Below are 25,462 nucleotides of genomic sequence, written 5' to 3' on the forward strand. Positions count from 1 at the left end.
CCAGCACTACCTTAACCCTCTTGGGTATGGAGTTCACCAGAGCTTCACAGGTTGCCACTGGAGTCCTCCTTCACTCCTCCATGACGACATCATGGAGTTGGTAGATGTTAGAGACCTTGCGCTACTCCACCTTCCATTTGAGGATGCTCCACAGATGCTCAATAGGGTTTAGGTCTGGAGACATGCTTGGCCAGTCCATCATCTTTACCCTCAGCTTCTTTATCAAGGCAGTGGTCGTCTTGGAGGTGTGTTTGGGGTTATCATGTTGGAATACTGCCCTGTGGCCCAGTCTCTGAAGGGAGGCGATCATGCTCTGCTTCAGTATGTCACAGTACATGTTGGCATTTATGGTTCCTTCTATGAACTGTAGCTCCCCAGTGCCGGCAGCACTCATGCAGCCCCAGACCATGACACTCCCACAATTATGCTTGACTGTGGGCAAGACACAACTCACCTGGTTGCCACTGCACACGCTTGACACCATCTGAACCAAATAAGTTTATCTTGAACTCATCAGACCACAGGACATGGTTCCAGTAATCCATGTCCTTAGTCTGCTTGTCTCCAGCAAACTGCAGGCTTTTTTGTGCATCATCTTTAGAAGAGGCTTTCCTCTAGGATGACAGCCATGCAGACCAATTTGATGCAGTGTGCGGCGTATGGTCTGAGCACTAGCAGGCTGACCCCCTACCCCTTCAACCTCGACATCAATTCTGGCAGCACTCATACGTCTATTTCCCAAAGACAACCTCTGGATATGACGCTGAGCATGTGCACTTAACTTATTTGGTCGACCATGATGAGGCCTGTTCTGAGCGGAACATGTCCTGTTAAACAGCTGTATGGTCTTGGTCACCATGCTGCAGCTCAGTTTCAGGGTCTTGGCAATCTTCTTATAGCCTAGGCCATCTTTAGGTAGAGCAACAATTCTTTTTTTCATATCCTCAGAGAGTTCTTTGCCATGAGGTGCCATGTTGAACTTCTAGTGACCAGTATGAGAGAGTGAGAGCGATAGCATCAAATTTAACACACCTTTTCCCCATTCACACCTGAGAACATGTAACATTAATGAGTCACATGATACCGGGGAGGGAAAATGGCTAATTGGGCCCAGTTTGGATATTTTCACTTAGGGGTGCACTCACCTTTGTTGGCAGTGGTTTAGACATTAATGGCTGTGTGTTGAGTTATTTTGAGGGGACAGCAAATTTGAAACTGTTATACAAGCTGTACACTCACTACTTTACATTTTAGCAAAGTGTTATTTCTTCTGTGTTGTCACATGAAAAGATATAATAAAATATTTACAAAAATGTGAGTGGTGTACTCACTTTTCTGAGATACTGTAGGTGAATGCTGGTGGGCTGATTTCTTTCTGTAGTTCTCAATTCCTGTCCACAAGTTTTGGGCGCTCTCAGCCACCTTTCTGTGTTCCAGCATCATTTGTTGCATTTTTTAAGAACGGTGGTGGTTGACTGTCTTGATATACAGGGTTTCAAGTGGCCCCTGACGTTGCCAAAAGGCAACACAAAATGTTCAGTAAATGTAAGGCTACAGAAAGCTGTAAAGACTTGCACACATGCAACAGGCTATTATCAAAGACTATAGGCATTGTACAAGAGACAGTCAGAGACTGCAGATATGCTGCAGGAGATGGCCAGAGACTGGATCTGTCCATTCAGTGATGCTAGTGGTGGGCAACTCAGATCTGCGCCTGGGTCCTCTCACTACACTGAATGAACGTCACAGTGGATGGGACAGAAAAGGACCTGGCTGGGACTGAAGTTCTTCCAATATACTAAACAGAAAATGAGGGGAATGGGCCCTTATTATGCAGGAGTAAAAATGTGATTACCCAGTGGGTAAAAAAAAACAGAATATTAGATCCGGACAGTCTTGAAACACTGCCAGTATCATTTGTATTATATAAAAATATGTAGCCTTCATATTTGTTCCTTTTTTGTTTTCTCTAAGATTAAAGAGCAAGAAAATCAGCTGATAAAATTGGAGGATGAGGTTCACAAACTGCAAGAAGAAAATAACTCCAGTCAGAGTGATCTCTTACAGACACAAGCACAGATGAAAATTCTCCACCTGAACCATTCCACTGCAGAAAAACAAATTACACATTACATGATACAGGTATGTTTTGAAATGGCATAAGTAAAATAAATACAGGAATTATATTTTGAAAGATGCTTTTCCACAGTTATTTGTAAATAAACTACAGAAAATGTTTTTTTCCTAAAGCTGTATCAAAGTGTTACTATACGCAATTTAATTGTATTAAAATAACAATCATGTTGTATTTACCTGCTCTGTGCAGTGGTATTCAGAGTGGCCCTGATCCTCTTTTTCTGTGGTCCCCGGCACTGAGCTGATCTCTTCTTCCCTCTTTTCCCCTTCACACAGGGAAGGGGGGCACAGAGAAACAATGCATTAAAGGGGTTGTAAAGTTATTTTTTTTTTTTTTTTTTAAATAACAAACATGTTATACTTACCTTCACTGTGCAGCTCGTTCTGCACAGAGTGGCCCCGAACCTGGTCTTCTGGGGTCCCTCGGCGGCTGTTTCAGCTCCTCCCCGCAAGCATTTACCACCTTCATGCGAGCTCCCTCGCACGGTGGTGAGTGCTTGCGGGCGCGCTCCCGTGATACAGCCGGCGGCTATAGCCGCTCGCTGTATCACTCGGCCCCGCCCCCCGGCGCGCCGCGTCATCGGATGTGATTGACAGCAGCGCGAGCCAATGGCTGCGCTGCTTTCAATCCATCCACTGCAGCCAATCAGCGACCAGGCTGAGCTGCAATGAAGCTGACGAGGACGAGGAGCGAAGATTCGAGGCGTCAGGTAAGTAAAACGGGGGGCCTGGGGGCGGCGGTACTGTCAAAAGTTTTTTCACCTTAATGCATAGAATGCATTAAGGTGAAAAAATGTTTACCTTTACAACCCCTTTAAGGTAAATATTTAGGTTTAGTAACACTTTAAACCCAAAAGCAAATGCTTTAAACCCAAAAGCATTTATTATATTGCAGTCTATCAATTCTCAGATTTTAAGGATGCGTTCGCTTTCTTTTTTTAGCCTTGCTTTTATTTTCACCTGCTGGTCTGGTTAGTGTAGGCATTTAAATAGAGGGGGTGTCTTACTGGCCAGATCACCAGGAAAGAACAAACACTAATAATTGGTATGCTGCAATATATTAGATATTTGGATTTAATACCGCTTTAAGGTGAAAGTAAAAAAGAAAAATATTTTAAGTTCTTTGTATCTTGATGAATTTATGGCAGTAAAGCAACACAGAGGTCATTTGACATGACTATTGATTTCAATAAGTAATGCGATGTTCTAGTTTGCTGAAAAGCACAACTAAAGACCGTTACCTTTTTTATTTGTTTTTTATTATTTCTTGGACACAAGTTTGTGCATATTTGAGATCCAATCGATGGTGTCATTTTTGCATAGCTACTTCTCAAACTGGTATAATTGAGTACATATGGAAATTTAGACTACATTTTACAGAGAAAACAGTCTCAAAATTATCCATCTGGAACCAGTAGATGCAGGGCCACAAATCTAAAACATCGAACCTGGAAAAATTGGAACTGCTGATTTTGGTGGGGATAGTAGATAGCTGGGTTCACACTTATAGATTTGGATGCGGGTTTCCTTGCATCCAATTCGCATGACAGGAGATTGTGCCTGCCTCTCAATGGAGCCAGTCCACACACCTCTGGGGCAGCTGCGGTCCGCGTTGAAGAAGGGTCCTGTGCATCTTTGGCTCCAAATCAGGTGTGAATTCAGGCAGAAATTTGAACCCGATTTGCACCTGAATCGGTGTACAGGGACACACCGGACCCCCTGCTGTGAGCCGCGGCTGCAGCCTAAAGGAGTGTGACTCCTGGCTCAAGAATCTGATTATCCGGTCTGTGCTCAAGAATCTGATTATCCGGTCTTAAATTGTTACACTTGTAAATGCTTAGGCAAGCCATAGATTCAATTTTTTTTTTCTTTCCATCATGGGTGGAAGCAAATTAAATTGCTTGATTCCCCCATCAACACAATCAGATGGGGGAATGCCTCCTGCAGTGCTTCTGTCAGTGGAGGGGTACAGGGAACCTTCCCGCCTCGCAGAATACAATGATTACAGCTAGCGGCTATAGCCGCTGACAGTAATCCTATGCATAAAAATCCGACAGGCTGGTTGTACCCAAGTCAATAGATGGATTGACTTGGGTACAATCAGCCTGCCCATACATGGATCGAAACTTGGCCGGTGCCTGCTGGACAGTCAAAATTTTGATCCATGTATGGCCATTTTTAGATTTTTCTGCTTGCTTGTTAAACTTTACTTACATTATCTGAATCTGATTTTCAGCCCCAATTTACACTTCAGGTAGCGGGAACTGGCATCCCAGCTGGTGATTTTGTATGAGCGATTTTCACATGATTCCATGTGTCACGCAAAGGGCAGCCCAGGCTCTTCAATGGGCTGCCCTATGCGCAATTGTGATCCAAAAATAGCTCCATCTCTTTTTTAGGCGCCAAGCTTCACGTGATTTCTAAAGTCATGTTTTCCCTTGATTGCAGCGTGATCCTGTATATTTGGGGTACCATTTAGAATGAATTGCACCCAAACGACTGTTGCGCATTTTGCACCAAAATAGCCAAAAATGAAAAACGCCTGTAAACAAAACATGGCTAACTGCGGGTTAACGCGTTTAGCTGCATTTAGAAGCGTTTGGCATGCCTCTAAACTCAGCGTCTGAACTCATTTTTTTGCTTTCCAAAAAAGGCCTCTAAACTCAACTGCCTAGAAATGACTATAAACTACCCTGTGTACTTGTACTGATAAGATAACATAGAGGAGAGTACAGGAGTATTTGGAAAAAAATGCCCAACTGCTCCTAAATGTCCGTTTAGCAGCAGCAGTGTACATGAGGCCTTAAGGTTGGTATATAATGCTATGTGAACTGGATGAGCTCACATACTGTCTTCCAGCAGCAGAAAGTTTCACAATGTTGAATAACACTGTCCTGTAGTTGTAAACATTCCCCTTAGCTTTGCAGCTCTGTTATTTTATACTGTTGTGTAGTCTTGGGAGCTGGAAGACAGTATGTCAAGTTAGGAGCTGTCAGACTTGATTTATGACTTTTAAACTTAAAGTGGTATTCCGGCTGAAATTATACTTTTTAAATAAAAATACCCCTATAATACACAAGCTTAATGTATTCTAGTAAAGTTAGTCTGTAAACTAAGGTCTGTTCTGTTAGTTTATAGTAGTAGTTTGTTATTTTATAAACCTACAGCAGGCCTTGGCCACCTTAAGTGTGGGCATCTGAAGCCAGACTGTATTTCTTACCTGGATCTCATCCTTGCAGATCTCACACATGCTCAGTGCAGCACAAGCAGTTTAATAGGTTTCAGGTCAGGTTTCCATAGCAACGGCAGTGTCAGAGGAAGTTGCTGCCCCTTCCCAGAAGGCAAACAGGAAATGATGCGATGGGCCACGGCCAGGGAGGAGGAAGTGAAAAATTTAGTTTAGTGAGGGATGCTGAAGAGTTGTAAAAGTGGGTGGAACTCCACTTTAAGTTTCAGACTCGTAGAAAGTAGTGTGAAAACTTAGGGAGCATTTAAAAAAAAAACCCTTATACTGTATGTAGCACCCTCTACCAATAGGTAGGTGCTAGTAATAGGATTTTTACTAGGAGACTGTCAGCACAGGCAAATTTAGGCAGGCCTATGCTGTAAGCTAGGCCTGTCTGTTTTGATCTGGGGGCTGGGAGTGGCTAGTGTAGAAGTGGGTGTGACCACCTGTGCTCTAGTTCTGAGGCACCTCCCCTTCTTCCAGGGAGAATCTTCTGGAAGAGGGGCAGGGCCTGGGACTGGAGTGGCAGGCAGCTCATGTGGGAGCCCTGACCAATCCCCAACTGGTATTGGCAGGGGGCGGGCCTCCTATATAAGCTGAGGTAACATGCCACTGGGGAGGAGTTGTGGGCTGAGTGAAGTGGAGGATAGAATACTAGACAGAAGCAGGAGGGCACCCCAATCTGGGGGGGGGGTGCGCCGATCACAGGAGGAGGCCCAAGGAGAGCTGTGAAGGAACTTTTCCAGTATGCGGTCATTGGCAATGTTTTTACCATTACACAGTCATTGGTAAAAAAACTCCTGGAGCAGAGGGGCAGGTGAAGCTGTCGGAACGTATAGTCCGGTCAAGTTCTCCATCAAGGACTCAGGACAGAGAAAGGTCAGTGAGTGTACCACAGTGGAGGGCTGGATGTGCCGGGAAGTCTGTGAGGGAACTTTACTTTTACACGGTCATCAGCAAAGTCTTCATCATTACACGTTCAATGATGGGGAGTCCTGGATCACAGGAGAGATTGTGTGGATATGTTTCACATCAATGTGGCCTGAGGGCACAGGATTTGCAAGCTGGGTTGGCTGGGAACGGTAGTCCATCATACAACATGTGCTTTTAAACTACTAGCCCTCCGGGGAGAGGTGCTGCAGGCCTCTGGCCTAGTAGCAGTGAGCAATCAGAGACAGCTTAAGTATTTATTCAGAGTGGGTCCTTCTTTTTTACAGAAGAAGATGTGACATTACTTTACTTCAGGATACGTTTTGTGCAGGAGGAGAGGAGTTCTGGGAACATCACCCTATCACGGTCAAGAGTGATGTCCTCATTCCTTACACGGTAATGGATGAGGAATGCCTGGAAGCAATAGTCTGCGGGAGTTAAGCAGATGAGGAGCAACAGTCTGCATGGTGATGCAGGAGGAAGATCATAGCAATTAATAAATGCACATCATCTCTTCTGGCTCTAACTATGTGATAGTGTGTGAAATCTTTAAAATATGATGGCAAATGAACTATCCTATGGGCATACCATATACCCTTTTCCCCAACCAAGTTGTACCCCCAATAAACAAAACCAGCAAAAGACTGTTCATTGTCTCTGCAAGTGATATATGGGAGTCTGACTGCGTGGTTAATTGGTGGATGTTTGTTACTAGTGGCAACTACACCACCAAATGTAGTTATAGTAATTACATTCCTGCATAAGCCCATACACTGCTGGTTCAAAGTGAGAAAAAAGCAAACACACTGTGGAAATGTATATGGTTTTACTTGTTATTCTGTTCATCCAGTCTTGCTTTACATACCTCTGCCACACCGTACATCTGTGTGGTAGAGGCATGCTTAAACGTGTTACAGAAGTGTGTTGTTCCTAGGTAGGAAATCTGCAAGGTGTATCTTAAAAAAAATAAAATCAGCTGATGTCCAGGTATATTTTACAATATAGTATTACATTCATACGGGTGATTATTTCCCATAAACATCTACAGTGTCTGGGTATATAAGAAGCAATAAATTGTTTTTGAAATTTAACTAGAGGACACTGAAAAAACTGGTTTTCCACTAATAATTATACATCGATGAAGGCATTGTCACAAAAAATGTATTACATATATGTCATCCCAGTTCACATTTACTGTATCTGCATGATAAAAATACTGAGTTCATTAGAACAGTAATGTTTATGAACTAACAACATTTTTGATTACGCAAAAACAGTTACTCCATCATAGAAGGATAAAACACTGAGGTTTTTTTTAAACTTACCCTACAGAAAAAGGTTGCACACAGATTTATGCAAATGGCAAATGCTCTTTTATACTGCAGCAGCTGCAGTCACTGATGTCATTTCATTATAATGCAGTTGGATACATTTCCCTGGAAATGACTGTGGATGTATATTACACAAGGAATGATTATAAATACAGTTTGCTTTAAAAGTAATCTGTGTCTCCGCTTTATTAAACCTCCTCCCTTCCTGTAGGTGCGCTGAGCAGTAGGTGAAATTGGCCTGGCTATTTGAATTGTTCACATAAGTAATTTAACGGAATGGCAGAGCTTGCACGGTAATAAGACTTGTTTTAATCCTCTGGTTGTGGCTTGTGACACCATCCAACTGCACGTCGCTTCTGTTTGCCCCTGTGGGAAGGTTAGATGACTGAAGGATTACAGATCCTGTGCCTTTTATTATTTGTACAAGCTCTATTCCCTGATAAAAGGAAAGAAGAAAAATTGTATTCACACATTTGGCGAGGAACTCCTTACAAATGTGTCTTCATACGCAGGTCAGGCGTTGGCTCGTACTTCATGTGTGCCCCTGTCATCAGGATGGGGAAACTTTAGAGAATTGTTTAAAGATCGTGATCACAGCGAAAAGCAGCTCTGGGCTATAAAAAAGGCCTCAAAGTAGTGAGAGGTTGCTTTTGCTTTTTTCCACAATCACATAGTGATCTTTATATAATCTCAAATGTTTAAAAAAAAGAGGTTTCTTGAAAGGTCCTCATCAAACTGCACATTTCTAATGTTCAAGGCTGAATTTTATGAGGAAACGATAGCGAAACTGCGGGAAGATTTGGAACAGTCAAAGAAACGATGCAGAAAAAGTACAAAAAGTCTGGAGTCTGCCGAGCAGAACATTTATGATTTAAACTTGGAAATGACTTTATTACAAGCGAATCACAAACAGACAGTTGAGCAGGTAACACTGTTGTCTTCATTTTTCTTTAGACTTTGTTGTCGTGCTTTCTTCCTGTTCCTGGACATCATTTTAGAAAGGACTTGCATGTTAATCTTACTGATCTTACTCTGGGATAGAAAAACAATAAAAGACAATTCAATTACAAGCTGTAGAAATGTGCTTTGCTTTACTTTGAACATCTATTTACATAAGCAAGGTTTCTCTATTCTCATTTTTAGAGGTAGATAGAAGAAAGTTCATATAGACCAGATGCTGTCTTTTTTTTTCTATCATACTTTAATATTTGTAATTATCTTTTTAATATCTTAAAGAGACTCTGTCAGGGAAGAGAAACGGCCAATGGTATAAAGTGCAGACACCTAGAGGTCCACACACCTGCATTAGCCACTAAAAGCTTACAATTATGGTCAAATCCTGTGTCATTCTGAAAGCAAAGCTACCACATGTTGGGTAGTGTTGGAGCTTGTTGCTACCTCCCACACTAGTGCCTTGGTATTGTCAGAATAAATATGTGTCGTTCCCCCCCCCCACCCTGGCTTTTGTATACAATATTATATATAAACAGGAGATTGGTGGTGCCTTAGACATTTTCTCACCTGTAAAGAAGGCAGTGCTTATCTGGTGCTTGTGCCAGCAAACTTCAATCAATAGAATGGACACCTGGCACCTCTCAAATGAGCTCCTGGTTTAGCCCAAACCCATGTACAGACTGAATTTTGCTTGTTTGGAAGTTCAGTGAACAAAATTAGTGTTTGGCTGATATGAACCTCTGGCTGCAGTGTGAAGTGAAACTTTTGGCAGTGACATCACTACTGCTGCTGAATTTTGACAGCTTCCCACTTAGGGCTTTTGGTTGTTATAGAGTCAGCAGCTGCCATGTCTTAACGGTCAGTGATGTGCCCCTGCTTGGCCCATTCAGCTGTCAATTATGAATTTCTGGCTGACATGTAAATGTAATTGATTTTTTTTTCTCTTAAAAAAAAAATATGGTGCCCGTTGACCTGCTGAAAGAAAAAAAAGCCGCCAACAAGTCCGATCCTGTCGCTCACTCACCTACAAATGACAGCTCCCTCGCACTGCCACTAAATGTAAACAAATGTTTAGTCAATGACATCACCCATGATGTCGGCCCCTTTGTTTAAATTCTACTGCAGTTATCGGGAGCTGTCATTCGTGGCGAGTGAGCAATGAGATTGAATGCGATTTATGTTGCAGGACATTTTTTTAATAAAGGACTTGTCAAAAGTGTGTGTCTTTATTTACTACTATATATTTTTTTCTTTGAGTGAATAGGGGTGCTATGTAGCGATGCTGAGAAAAGACCCCCACAATTATTGGACCAGGTTTGTGGGGAAGAGCCCCTTGTCTTCATCAACATAGGGATAAAGTACTTTGATAGGGAGGTTCCTATGTTGAAGGCATATAGCAAGGTATTTTTCATGAGGGGGATGCGCCCTCCAATCCTTTCCTTGCCAGCCAGGCTGCTCGCTTGGATGAGCGCCTGGTATGGATTTTGGGGAAGACCAAATGTTTTTATTGTTTTTTGCATGGAGTTTCCCTTAAAATCTTTATCAGACATTCATTTAGAATAAGGGTGGTATGTATTTTAGTGGAACCCTAGGCCATTTTTTTGTTTTGTTTTTGTGCCCAAGTGCCGAGACCCCTATGCCAGTTGTTTGACAGGCCCTTGCCTATTAGTCTAGAAAACGGTCAGTCTTTTTAACACACGGACTTCGTAAAGTTCAGCAAACCCACCCTAAGCTGAACCCAGGTATGTACAGCTTAACACTATTCCCCACAGCCCTCACTGGTTTCTCCTCCTCTTGACACCACTCTCTTCTGCTATGACATGAGGTCAGAGGAAGGAACCAGTGAGACTTGTAGGGGACAATGGGGATTGACATTCCTAAAAGATCGGAGCAGAGTTCGGCTGTGCGGGCACTGTTAAAGGTGAGTAATTATGGTCAAATTCTTCAGGGAAGAGGGATTATAAAAATAAAATCACACCAAGTTTGCTTTAAAGATAAAATAAGCATAGGTATTTTGACTATGCAGGAAGATACAATATGCACAAGCAGGCAGTGTTAAGCACATTTAGTATGTATAGTGGTCAGAACACTATACACAGAAAGTGTAAGAAAATGCAGACCAGTTGTTTTTTGCACAGTAAATTGAAACATGAGACCCCATTCATGTTATGTAGTTTATTCCTCAACCTTCTATATATTGCAAATGTATTTATGAAAGCGAAAAAAAATAATCCATCAAAAACGTTAGTGCTAAGGTACACAAGCAATTTTAATTACTTGCAATGAGCGATCTTGACACTTGCTGGCAATCACCTAATTTCCAACATCTTGAAATCAATGTTCTACTATTTAGGTGAATGTATGTGAGTAATGAGTGATTATAATCAATCATGAAGTTTACCCATTATAAAATACTTAATCAAAATATAAATAATATTAAAAACTGAATTTCAGTAGGTCACTCGTTCAGAACAGCCACCATAAAGAAAACGCTTTGCATTCTTTTGGTGAATGAAAAGCGTTCTCTGATTGGATGAAGCAAAAGCAAGGGTTATGGACTTTAATTGAACATATGACCTGGTGAGGCCGATGTTCCATCCCTTGGGACTTTAATTGAAATTGTGGCCTGGTAAGGTCACACATTTCCATCCCTGTCATAAATCGAGAAAAGGGGGGGAGGAGAACAAAGGGGTAGGACTTTAAATGAAGCCTGTAATACCAATAAAATAAATTGGTGGAACTATTTGAAGGGTTTTATTGATTCCCATGGGGTACAATCAAATATAGCAAATATAAAATATACAATACATGACAACAGTAGCATAATGGTACAAAACATAAAATGTTATGAGTTCATTATCACATTGTATAGCAAGCAATAAACTTCCAGGGTTCACCAAGAAAACCCTTCAAATAGTTCAAATTTATTTTATTGCTATTACAGGCTTCATTTAAAGTCCCACCCCTTTGTTCTCCTCCCCCCTTTTCTCTGATTGGATGAGGTGAAGTGGCAGTGATATCCTGTCCTCCACCTTATCCAATCACATGGTACAGGATCCAGAAGATAGAAAGGATCACTATAGTAGCATGTAGTCACTGGAAGTATCTTTCCTTGCTGAGCCACCTAGGATGCTGGACAGCTTCCTGACTTACTGCTTAGACAATTTTGCCTTGTGTCTTGTTTTGCTCCTCTCGTGACCTTCCAAATTAAGCCATGCTATTGCACTTCCTGTTTGCCAGATTGTGTTCTCTCCAGCCAGTGTCTCACTCTTGTCACTCCTGCTGCCGTCCGTATCTTCACTACCACTTGTTACCAACCTTTGGCTTGTTCCTCTCCTATGTTTCCACTTGATTCCAACCTGCAACCACTTATTACCAACATTTGGCTTGTTCCTCGACTATGCTTCTGCTTGATCCCAACCTGCTACCACTTGTTACCGACCTTTGGCTTGTTTACTAACTATGCTTCTTCTTGATCTCTATCTGCTTCATCTGCTATTGGACCACAGCTTGCTCACCTCTTGGTAGGTTGATCCTGAGGACCGCAACCTGGAAGTAACAAGCAGCAAAACCTATCTCCACCATCAGGAATACCGGTTAGTGCTTAGGCCCCGCACCTCGAGTGAGCCCACTTCATTCACAAGGATGACCTGCTTATGTACCTATCCTGTTGGTCAGTGGGAGCCTTTCCACTATATACAGCTATACAGCTATAGCTACTGGTCTCCAAGCCTGACCCCTGACATGACACTGCAACTATTACAGGCATTCTCAGTCATGTATAGAATATGCCTATTTACATTTGTCCAAGCTGGACCAATGTAACCATGCATCAAAATTCATACCTGGAATTCAGCTTTGAAATGTGGTTTGTTTGCAACACCTTTTAGCAAATAAAAAACAAAGTAATTTCCTTGCAGTATTCTAGGCACCCTTTGGAAAATTTGCTATTAGCACTTTTATCTGTTACTCTGATCCACACCACAGCTGCCATAAAAAAACCTATGCCAACCAGGTCCTTTCTGAAATTCAATATTTATTTACTGCTAGGCTGGCCCCCATGTAACAGCCTTTGGACCTGGTCAATGAACCCTCAAGCACTGAGCGTTGATTTCAATAGCGGAACAAGTTTACAGGTTTCTAGAACCACTCACAATGTATCCTTGCTCTCTTCCTTTATACTGATTTACAGTGCCGCCTATGTTCAATCAGGTTTTGCAAAACACTAATCATAGGAAATTACCCAGTTGAGAAAATGTAAAGTTGCTCTCATTTACTTGACAATTAGGGGCACAGGTGCACCAAAATAGGAACTGTAAAGGGAACATATTCAACTGAAATTGGCAGCGGTAAACTATGCATGAGATAGGGACACCCAGAAACATTCAAGCATGTATTTGTTCTGCACTTTTGTTCAACAATGCAGTAAAGAAACACAGTATACTGCAGAAGGCTTTGTACAGCAAGCCCATGGCATAAAACATCCAAAGTTAATATACTGCACATTCACATGAGTCCCTGCCCTTAATGGGCTTACAACCTAAGGTCCCTACTTTACCTTCATACATACCTCCATATTAGGGGCCAATTTTGTAAAGGAGCCGTAAGAAACCTGCTCTAGCACAGGGAGAACATGCAAACTTCATGCAGATGGTGTCCTAACTAGGATTTGAAATTAGGACCACAGCACAGAAGTTCTAATCACTAAGCCACCATGCTAGTGTTCTGTCAGCAGTCAACCTTTTCACTCAGCAGCATGCACTCATAAGAGAGAGAGAGAATTTTTATTGCACATCAGCCAGCATACATATTTAAAGACTTGTGCTTTGATAAATAAGATCTGGCTACCAAGTAAGATGTTGGACCTAGGAATGGAGTGTTCAAGGACCAGAACTAGGACTTATTCAGAGTCTGACGTAACAGTAAGTTTCTTTGTCCATATTGGACATCAACCTTGTGGCCCTTCAACATGTGTATGTGAAAAACCTAGGTGACACATAAAATTTGTCCACAATCCTGCCAGCCAGTGCCTTACAGTACGGGGTTGTTCATAGTTTCTTTGAAATCGTATTTAGCGTTAAACAATCCACAGTTTTCTGTGGGAGAAAACTATGGCAGTAGCCATTGTGTAAAATTATACAATAACTCTTGTAGCGCAAGTGTGATTATTCGGTGCATTGATATTCTTCCATTAGTATCTTCTCAGTGTTCTAGGTACTAATCTCTTGTGGCATTATGCTTTGGCCATCAATTTAAAGTGCAATCCCATGTATAATAAAAGCTACTGTTACCTTTCCCCCAAGATTTCTTCCATTTCAGCCCCAGAAGATTTGGCTGCTTAATGACCGAGCCATTTTTTGCGATACGGCACTGCGTCAGTTTAACTGACAATTGCATGGTCATGCGACTTTGTACCCAAACAAAATTGATGTCCTTTATTTCCCACAAATAGATCTTTCTTTGGCGGTATTTGATCATCTCAGCGGTTTTTATTTTTTGCGCTATATAAAAAAGAAAAGAGCGTCAATTTTGAAAAAAAACACAATAAATTTGTACTTTTTGCTATAATAACTATCCCCAATTTTTTTTTAAAAAAGCTAATTTTTTCCTCAGTTTAGAACAATATGTATTCTTCTACATATTTTTGGTAATAAAAGTCGCAATAAGCGTACATTGATTGGTGTGCGCAATAATTATAGCATCTACAAAATAGAGGAAAGATTTATGCCATTTTTATTTTTTTTTTTTTACTAGTAATGGCGGTGATCTGCGATTTTTATCGGAGCCGCGACATTATGGCAGACAGATTGGACACTTTTGACACATTTTTGGGTCCATTAGCATTTATACAGCAATCCGTGCTATAAAAATGCACTGATTACTGTGTAAATGTCACTGGCAGGGAAGGGGTTAACTGTGTTCCCTAGGGGGCGATCAAGGGGTTAACTATGTTCCCTAGGGAGCGATTCAAACTTTGGGGAGAGGGGACTGACTGGGTGAGGAGAGCGATCGTTGTTCATGCTTAGTATGAACAACAGATCGCTCTCCTCACCCCTGAGAGCACGGAGATCTGTCTGTTTACATTGACAGATCTTCGTTCTGTCTCTGTGTGGAGCGATCGCGGGTGCCCGGCGGTCATCATGACCACCGGGCACGCGCATCGGCTCCGGCGTCGCATGCGTGCCTCTGGCAGGGTGCACGCACCCCCTAGTGGTCAAAAGGCGAACCGACGTACAGCTACGTCGGTTTGCCCAGGGGAGCCAACCTACCATAGTACAACTGCGGCAGCTGGTCAGGAAGGGGTTAAACGAATGTAAACCCCCTCCCATTTGAGATTCTTTCTTACAATAAAGAGTGTTCCACGTTTGTTCAGAAAACAACAATCCCTTCTGGTTAATCAATGTACAGTGCAGGGATTTTAAGAAACTTTGTCATAAGCTACCTGTTTTTAAAGTGGTGCTCCGGCCGAAATTATAAATACCCCTATAATACACAAGCTTAATGTATTCTAGTAAAGTTAGTCTGTAAACTAAGGTCTGTTTTGTTAGTTTATAGCAGTAGTTTCTTATTTTATAAACTTACAGCAGGCTGTGGCCATCTTAAGTGTGGGCATCTGAAGCCAGACTGTATTTCTTCCTGGATCTCATCCTTGCAGATCTTGCACATGCTCAGTGCAGCACAAGCAGTGTAATAGGTTTCAGGTCAGGTTTCCATAGCAACGGCAGTGTCCCAGAAGGCATTGCAAGCAGGAAATGATGCGATGGGCCACGGCCAGGGAGGAGGAAGTTAAAAATGAATACAGCAGATATACAGTAGGTGCTGAGAAAAAAAATAAGAAAATATCCAATTCGTTTACAGTGCACAGTTTAGTGAGGGATGCTGAAGAGTTGTAAAAGTGGGTGGAACTCCACTTTAAAGAAAAAAACAGTTTGTTGTCTGCAGAGTGAATCTGAATTCATTTTTAATTGGCTGATGAACTTGCAATATTCTAATAAGGAAATTACAGGGTCTGCATCGCTTTAAAAGTGTCTAATCCTTTGAAAGTATCTCACCAAAAATGAACTTTGCTGCAGAGGATTCCGAAAATATGAGTTGTGTCTTTGTGCAGACTTCTGGGAAAATCATTGAGCCAATTGTACAAGCAGGAAATTACATTTCTGGGGGTGGTACATACACCGATGGTGTATAGAATGGCTCTGGGTTGCCATATTGCATTGCATTTTACAGAAAATTACAGCACTGCAGATTGAAAAAGAAAGGTAATTTTTAATAACATTCAATTACAATGTGGCTCATGTAGCAATTGTATGAACTATTATATATATATATATATATATATATATATATATATATATATATATATATATATATATATATATTTTGTTTGATATTTTTTCCCCCACAAAAATGGAATTATACCTTAATGACACAGAGACATCCTACTCTGCCGCTTTCACCATTTCCACTTATGCAGGGATGCCTTTTAGATTTGTATGAGGTTGCACTACTAGCCTCGAGAGGCAAAGAAAGATTTCAGGAAATCCTTTGCATGCTGGATTTTCCTACTGTGACTTAGGAAGCATCATTTTTAAAAATGTACTATGTATGCAACTACGTTTTATACAGCATATACTTTTTGCATCACCCCTAAATGTTAGACCAAAATGTGATATTTTTTTTTTGGAGACTTCAGTGACATGAAAAATGTAACACATTTAATACATTGTTGATGAAAACATGCAGTTAATTCCCTTTTCTGGTGGTTAGCTGCCAGATTTACAGCATAAATACAGCTAAAGAAAAAGTGATCAGGGTTTATAAAGATTATTGTTCCAATCTAAATGTAGATAAATGTATACTGTGTTACAGTAGGGCAGAGGAGAGCAGTATTTGCTTAGGCTTGAGAGCTGACATCAATTTAACAAGATACAGTAGAATGATTTTAATACTTTTAATCTGCAGCATGTGCAGTATATAGACATGACCATAATGGGCCACGCTATCTTGCTCCAGCTGAGAAAGACAATCCTTTTGTCCTTGAGACCAAATCTGAACACTTATGAACTGTATTGAAGAGTCGTGTGATGGCTTGAATTCTACAAATAATCCAAGATATTTTGAGATTTTTATTTTGGCTCCGAAAACATGGTGTGGGGTAGTAATGTACTAAGGAGGGTTTTATTAAACTAGAGGAATCTATTCTTAAAGCTGAACTCCAGCCATATATAAACGCCAACATTTATTCCAGTTTTGTATTTTGTTTAAGACTTATTACATTTATTTTAAATGCAGTGAGTATAAGACCCCATACACACTTTTAGATTTTCTGCATATTTTTGTCTTCAGATTTACCAAAACCATATAATATGAGGTCAAACCTTAAGAGTTTCAATTTGTATGCAATCAGGCAGGCCCTTGCACTTCATGGTTTTGGTAAATCTGAAGACAAAAACATGTAGAAAATCTGATAGTGTGTATGGGGTCTAAGTCCTTAAATCCATAAATATATTCACTTTCCTTTGTTCAGTGCACCAGAGGACTCCAAACATTGCCCAGTGCTGTCTATCTTGCCCTGGTCCCTTGCTTATGCTAGACAGAGTTCAAAAAGTGAGGCCGTCATCAATGTACAGTATTGCTATTTCTCCATTGAAGAGGCTGGGGGGTGGGTAGTTGCTCAGAATGTATTATGTGACTGCAGGGGATTAGAGGGATGCTACTGATCTGTTTTTGTTTCCTGGTCTGGACCACAATACTGATAAAACTAAATTCCAAGACTTTTGGCAGCTTTAAAATTAATCTCTGGACAAATTAGAATGTGAGGATACAGTATAACAGGTATAGTAGAGTACTAGAAAGCAACTGGGCACCGATTGTGATTAAAGTACAGTATCACTGTTCACAATGATAAGGTATACAAAAATGTGACGTTTTAGCACAAGCCTTTCTTTTTCATCTGTATTTCCTAAGCATGTGCAGCCTTAAAGGATAAGTTCACCTTTTGTAACATGTTATGCCGCGTACACACGAGCGGACTTTTCGACCGGACTGGTCCGACGGACCGAATCCGGCGGACAATCCGACCGTGTGTGGGCTCCATCGGACCTGCAGCAGAATTTTCTGGTCGAAAATCTGACGGACTTTAGATTGAACATGTTTAGATTGAACTCGAGTCCGGTCGAAAAATCCGTTCATCTGTATGCTAGTCCGACGGACGAAAACCGACGGTAGGGCAGCTATTGGCTACTGGCTATCAACATCCTTATTTTAGTCCAGTCATACGTCATCACGTACGAATCCATCGGACTTTGGTGTGATCGTGTGTAGGCAAGTCTGTTGGTTAGAAAGTCAGTCGGAAGTCCGGCGAAAGTCCATCGGAAAGACTGACGGACCTTTGTTGCCAAAAAACCTGCCCGTGTGTACAGTGCATTACATGTTATACCCATATTCAGGGTGTAGCATGTAACATGTTGCAAATCCTCTGGCCCCTGCACCCCCCCCTCGACTCCCAGTTGTGACAGGCAGCAGGGGATCCTCTCCCCCCGTTGTCTGTCACAATTTGAAAAGAACGTGGCCTTGTGGGGTTCTGCCTGCCCAGCCGTGTCATTCAGTCACAGTGTTCTGTGAATGTGATACTACAAGGTCCAAAAGCCTTTGCGGCTATTGGCTTGTAGTTCTCAATGAATTACTGCAGCGCTGTTGAGCCCTGTGGTAGTTCATTGAGGCTTCCTGTTAGTGTGCAATTGCCTGGCCATAGTGCAATGCTTTCCAGGCTCCCAAAAAAAAAAAAAATGCACATTTTTTTTTTTACCTGCAAAAAGATGTGCATTTATTATTTTTTTTATAGATTGTAAGCTCTAACAAGTAGGTCTCTGATTCCTACTGTATTAAACTGTATTGTAATTGTACTGCCTGCCCTTATGTTGTAAAGCGCTGTGTAAACTGTCGGCGCTATATAAATCCTGTATAATAATAATAGTAATAAAGGTCAACTTATCCTTTAAAGTATAACTAAAGGCAAAACTGTTTTCTTTAGTTTGGATAGAGTGGAGAAGGATTAGCACACTTGTCAGGTTCTTACTGTCGTCTGTGCCCCCTTTAGGGAGATTCACCCTCTCTATTTTCCAGTTTACCATTATTATAGAAAGTAAAAGAAAATCCTAATTTTTGGGTTGATACCAGAACAAGAATAGAGGGGAGATGAGGGATTTCCTTTCCCTTCCTGTTTTGGCTATGCGATGGTAGGTGAAGGGAAATCTCCCCAATGGGAAATGGATGCCAAAAAACAGGGATTATAACCCTCTCTCATTCTATCCAATCTATGTATCCAAAATTAAAAATGTGGACAAAGCTCTGTGTGAACTAGCCTAAGAGCCACCAGCTGCAGTGTCCGCTGATGACTCTAAAAGGGGAGACTGTTTATAAACATGTATGTATGCACTTTAGCATCGGTTTGTTCTGGACAGGCTTCCTGATCGTTACATTGGTGGACCGTACTTACACAATGTTTATAGGCATGAATGCTTTTAGTCTCCACCGGGGACTCATGTAACAGGGTTATAATGCAGGAACACATTTGGGAGACAGTTGTCAACTCATCAGAGGAAGAGCCTTACCAAGCAGGTTCATGGCAGGATCACAGTCATTATGTTAATCAAAGCTGCAGATTTAAATAGAGTGAAAATTACTTGTGGAATTACACTATCATGTTAAAGTTTGTATGGGCTCTTAGTAATGGGTTATAATTTTGCTTTAAGGTAGATCTAAACCTCAAATGTTTAAACATTTAGTTTTAGTTTTTCCATTAAATAGTTTTCCTCCTTTTTTTTAATACTTCTCAATCTCAGTGCTGCTTGCACCAATCAACCGTAACATTATGACCTCCCACCATAACATTATGCACTCCACTAGACCTCTGAAGGTATGCTGTAGTATCTGGCATCAAACCAGTAGCAGATCCTTTGAGCCTCTGCAAACTTGCCTTCTTTCCATGTTACATCCTGGTGCCATTTCTTCCACAGGTGAGAGACACACCACCTGGCCAGCCACATGATGTAAAAGAAAACGTGATTCACCAGACCAACTTTTTATTGCTCCGTGATCCAGTTCTGATGTTCCTTTTGTGCATTGTAGGTGCTTTTGGCTGTGGACATGGGTCAGCATGGACACTCTGACTGGTCTAGCCCCATACACTAACAAGCTGCAATGCACTGTGTTCTGACACCTTTCTGTTGGAATGAGCATTAACATTTTTAGCAATCTGACCTACAGTAGCTCTTTTATTGGATCAGACTACAAAGGCCAGCCTTTGCTCCCCATATGCATCAGTGAGCCTTGGCTGCTCATGACCCTGTCGCTGGTTCACCTATTTTCCTTCCATGGACTGCTTTTGCTAGGTCCTGACCACTGCAGACCAGGAACATCCCACTAGAGCTGCAGATTTGGAGTTGCTCAGACCCAGTCATCTAGCCATTACAAGTTGGCCCTTGTCAAAGTTGCTCAAATCCTTATGCTTACCCATTTTTTTCTGCTTTCAACACAACTACATGGACAACGTGGAACAGAGAATCTTCCGATCGGCAGCACACCCACACAAAAAAAGTATAAAGTCTTTATTGAAGCATAAATATTAAAAGCACTGGATGGGTACAGGCAGGGGAAATGCAGGTAGGTTGACGCGTTTCACATTATAGAAGTGCTTTGTCAAAACCACTTCTATAGTGTGAAACGCGTCAACCTACCTGCATTTCCCCTGCCTATACCCATCCAGTGCTTTTAATATTTATGCTTCAATAAAGACTTTATACTTTTCTTTCTGTGTGGGTGTGCTGCCGATCCAAAGATTCTCTGTTCCATGTTTTCTGCTGCAGTGGCAGGGTGTGCACCCTATCTCACAGAAGCAACATTGGAGTGTTACCGATTGCATCACCTGTGAGCAGCGATCTCTTTTTCTCTACATGGACAACCTGTTCATTTGTTGCCTTATCTATCTCACTGACATTCGGCTGCCGTTGTTACAATTTAATCAGTGTCATTCAATTTACCTGTCTGTGGTCCTAATGCTATGGCTGATCGGTGTATTTCCTCCAGCAACTTTGCATTCTCTTTCTGTCTGCATGCACTGGCCTCATCACCTCCTGCACATCATCGCTCTGGTCTGACTTCCTAATAGTGACAACTGTGGAGTATACCTGCATGAGAAAAGTTGGCACAGCTTCTTGTAGTCTCAATCAAAGGCTCATAAAACTGGGTAACATTGCAGGAGTCCAGTTGGGGATATTTGTCACCCCAATACAGTAAGGCTGCATTCACACCCAAGCGTATCGTTCTTAGGCATTTTTTAGGGTGTTTTTTAGGACGTTTTCCTGGTGTTTTTTTCAGGTGTTTTTGCAGAGTTTTTTTACAGGCATTTTGAGGTCCAAAGGTCACCAATGTAAAAAGCAGTAAAATGCCTGTAATCTGCCTAAAAAGAATCTCATGTACCTTTTTGAGCTTCAGGTGTTTTGCTTCAAGCGATAGAATGCTCAGGGCCCAGTTAAACGAATGGGATTTTGCTTGTTGGGCGTTTTGGAACTTTTGAGATGAGCGTTTTACGAGCTGAAAACGCTCAGGTGTGAATGCAGCCTCAGTGTTTAAAAAGTTTAAACAAGGAACTTCCTAGCAGGATCAATTGGCATTCTTTATTAAAAGCTTCAGATTTCAAGAAATTGAAAACAACTTTTGAAATTACATTAGCATATTAAACATGTATGAGATTTTAATAAGTGTGTTTCGATCTACTTTCAATGCCCACTAACTGCCTGCTGTGGTACCATTGCAATGTGTAACCTGTGTGCAGTGCTACACCCTTGGTGTCTCTGATCCTATTGGACACACCTGTGTCTTCTAGCTAAAGACATGTAGTTGAGGCCTACCCCAGGCTGATTCAAAAAGAATGATTTTAGACATTATAGACATTAGACATTTAGACATTATACAATGGATCCAATGACACTGTATGTTTGACTTTTAGCTAAATGAAAAAAACAAAGAGAACTCTGCAGTCGCCTCTGAAGTCAACCGCATTCGTCACCAGAATAAGAAAATAACAGAGGAACTTTCCAGGTTAAAACTCAAGCTGGAACAGGCCAATGCTGATACAAAGAAGCTTCAGGATATAACCCAAAGTACCAAGGAGGAGGTAACTCAGATTTAAACACATGGTTACAATCTACCCATACTACTATGTGCTCCTCCATCTGTTATCTAATTAATAGACTAAAACATAGTGGGGTAGTGTTTGAGTATGAGGACAGTGTCTCTTGACTGAAATGATTAAGATTAAATTTCCCTCCTGCAGCGTCAAACACTTTTTTTTTTTCCCCCCAAGAGTTGCGGTGCTTAGTCTTAAAAGGGATGTTCTGGGTGAAGGGGCATCAAGTTTCCATTGCCTTTTCAACTGATATAGAGGCTTTAATGACTTGTAATTATAACTGTTTTGTAAAGTGAAAACACTTTTCTTTTAACTTGTGACCTGCTGTGATTTCAGATCATACTGTATTTTTGTACAGAATCATGGTTTAATAAGTAAAGTTTTCAGACCTAAAATAATGGTAACGTTATAATGGAAGACAGAGAAGCACAGTTAATCACATGAAAAATGAGAAGTAACTTGTGGTAATTTCCTAAAATGTACCTTCTGCACGTCTTTTTCATCCATAACGAAAACATGTTAGTAATTAGCGTGCAAAGAGACCGGGTCCTTTCCTGTGTTAATTTTGTGTAATGCTACTTAGCAAAGAAATTTCCAGTTTACCATATGGCACCCATGGTGTCTGTCTGACCCTGTCTTTGGTTTCTTTGATTTCTGGTATGGAAATGAGATAACTGTTTGAATAGGGTTACCAAGGTATTTATGTTTGTTATATTTGGTTCAAGTTATTACTCTTGTAATGAAAACAGTCAGCAGTAACTGTTCTGAACTCAATTTATTTGATTTAGTATTTGATCCATATGCATACAGATTAAAATAGTATTAAACCCTCAGGAGCTGATTTACTAAGATTCCCGAGAAGTACTGGGTGCCGTACATGTAATAGTGCCCGTTTCAGGCAATTAAGTATTCAACTAGGTGAACGTGTGAATGAACATTTCCGCTATTAGCAGCGAACATGCCTTAGTAAATTCGGACTTGTCACTAAGTGCTGATTCCGTGGATCTGCAAGTGCCAATTGCTACCAAGGTATTATATAGCAGCACTGCACTGCAACCATGATCCATGTATGTGAAGAAAACATTTTTATGTGAGATGTGCTCTACCACGTGTGCATCTATTGATGTATATTGCAATTAGTGTTCTTCGTGTGTGAGTGTAGAATAGTGATGTTACCTTCTGAATTTTGGGAATTACATTTTTATTTCTGATGTTGGTACACAGATCACATTTTTAGGCATATGTTAACCACAGAAAAGGGGCATCGTCAATTTTGTGTTTTACTTCCAATATTTCTAATGATACAAATAAAAATATATGATTTTTACATAATGTTATGACTTAGCACCTTTAACCACTTGTCTACTGCCCCTAGTACATTTACCGCAGGCGGCCGGCATTAGCAGGCTATAACACATACATTTACATCATCCAGCCTGTTCAGGGTTAGGGGCCCGCAGCCATTCACGTGACTAATATGTCCACTGGACACAGCAGATTGCAGATCTCGATACCCAGGCACCAAAGGCTATGCGATCACATGATAGCAATATCCAACAAAAATGTTTTTACTCTTTGATCGGAGTGGTAGCGTGCAGGTTTAATATGTCACTACAATGTCAACAAAGCTGCTATGAATGAATTTCAGTCATAACTGTAGTAATTTCCTGCAGAATTATGCTGTGATTTTGCCAACAGCTATCACATGGTACCTGGGCCAGTCACAGCCCCCTGTACCAGGTGATTAGCTGTAGCCAATTACAGATTACTAGTAATCACATCTGTCATGAATGTAACCCATTCATGACAGTTGAAAACATTACTGTTTCAATGATTATCATTGAAACAATATTCAAAGTGCATTGAAAAATTCCCTGATCATCACCCCCAGAGTAGTACAGTGTTACTATGGTGACATTGAACTACTCTGAGAGTATGTAAAGAAAAATAGTAACAAAATGAAAAAAATGAATAAAACATTATTTTTATCAGTAAATATCCCTGATCACCGCCACACCAGTGATATGATTACGTTGTACTGCTCTGGTGACAGTATGTAACGAAAAATGTGGGAAAAAAAATTAACGTCTTCATTTTCCAAAAATTTGGACAAAAAACTGCAACTTCAAAAAACGTGCCATGCCTCTTAGTAAATGCCCCAGACTGTCTATTTTCTAAAGAGGGGCCATTTGGGGGGATTTGTACTGTCCTGGCATTTTAAGGGTCTGAATAAATCAGTTAGGCCATCAGTACATTAGAGTATGTGGCCAGGCAGCTGCATACATAACAAAATCTGATGCGTTGTGTGTTCTGACACCTTTCTATCGGAACCAGCATTAACTTTTTTAGCAATTTGTTTTAAATTATCTCTTCCATTAGATCAGACTACACAGGCCAGCCATCCTACATGCATCAATGACCCTTGGTCGCCCATGACTGTCACTGGTTTGCCGGTTTTCCTTCTTTGGACCGCTTTTGGTAGGTCCTGACTACTGCAGACTGGGTTTGAAGTTGCTCCGACTAAGTTGTCTAGCCATTACAATTTGGTCCATGTCAAAGTTGTACAAACCATCTGCACAACAGTTTAAGATAAAAAAGTGACAAAATAACCTCTGTGAAAAAAATACAATTTTTGGGTAGCTGCTGCTTAAATAGTATATGATTATCATATAATATATATATATATATATATATATATATATATATATATATATATATATATATAGAGAGAGAGAGAGAGAGAGAGAGAGAGAGAGAGAGAGAGAGAGAGAGAGAGAGAGAGAGAGAGAGACAGCTGCACTTACAATACATGGGAATGTAGGCCGTATAAATAAAATATCCAGTAAACCATATATACATAATAAATAAATTAGACCACACAAAAATTAACACATAAATTTTTTTTTTAAATATTTATTATATATAAATAATATATATATATATATATATATATATTTTTTGGTAATACAAATGGCCGCGGCACTTTTATTGGTATAATAATAAATAAATGAATTAATTAATTTTCTTAAATTCATAAATAATTTAAAATTAAAAACTTTTAATATCAATTAAAATCTCGCTCAGTCATAGAACTCGAGCGAGTACACTGAATAAAAAACATCAAAGTCCCCACCAGCCGATTTTTGTTAATGAAACAAAAAACGGCCTACCCCATAACCGCGGCCATTTCAATCATAGATTGCAAACCCAAATTAAAAATATCTAGGCCAACATCAGACAAGTGAACTCCATCTTGTCTATAAAGGCCTGAAAAACCTCCTTCTAAATCCACATGACGAAATGAAAAGCCGTTTAAAAGAGGCATGAATTTCTCAATAGAATGATTCACACGTCTTCTGATCTTCTCCAAAGGTTTTTTCTCTGAAGAGGATAACCAAAAAAGACGTGGAACCATTTCGGAAAAAATTACCCGAGTACGTGGAAAAGAGAGCTGTATGCGATGTAAATCATTTTTTATCATAAAAAGTAAATCCAACGTTTTAAGCTTACCCACATCATTGCCACCTAAATGAATAATTATAACTGCAGGATTGGGCCATAACTGAGCCAAATTGGAAAGATGAAGATTAAGATTCATCCATTGCAACCCACGAATACCTTTCCAAAGAATTCGAAAAGATGCAGGAGAAAAAGATAAGTTGGACGTATAACAGCGTCTGCATGCTCTTTTGTGGG

At 40.7% G+C, this 25,462-nt stretch overlaps 1 protein-coding gene across 6 annotated transcripts in view; it reads left to right on the plus strand.

Annotated features, from left to right (window-relative positions):
* The window catches only part of LOC141145285 (uncharacterized), a 577,610-nt gene that overhangs the window by 263,762 nt on the left and 288,386 nt on the right, over positions 1–25,462 (plus strand). For 3 of the 6 annotated variants that reach the window (XM_073631839.1, XM_073631841.1, XM_073631840.1), the window contains exons 16-18: positions 1,975–2,142; positions 8,381–8,548; positions 21,587–21,754. In XM_073631839.1, coding sequence (XP_073487940.1) covers positions 1,975–2,142; positions 8,381–8,548; positions 21,587–21,754 — 504 coding nt within the window. The remainder of the gene's footprint in view (positions 1–1,974; positions 2,143–8,380; positions 8,549–21,586; positions 21,755–25,462) is intronic. The other 3 variants (XM_073631843.1, XM_073631842.1, XM_073631844.1) reach the window with 3 other exon arrangements.

Source organism: Aquarana catesbeiana, linkage group LG05, assembly GCF_042186555.1.
Source record: "Aquarana catesbeiana isolate 2022-GZ linkage group LG05, ASM4218655v1, whole genome shotgun sequence".
Classification (NCBI taxonomy): Eukaryota; Metazoa; Chordata; class Amphibia; order Anura; family Ranidae; genus Aquarana; species Aquarana catesbeiana.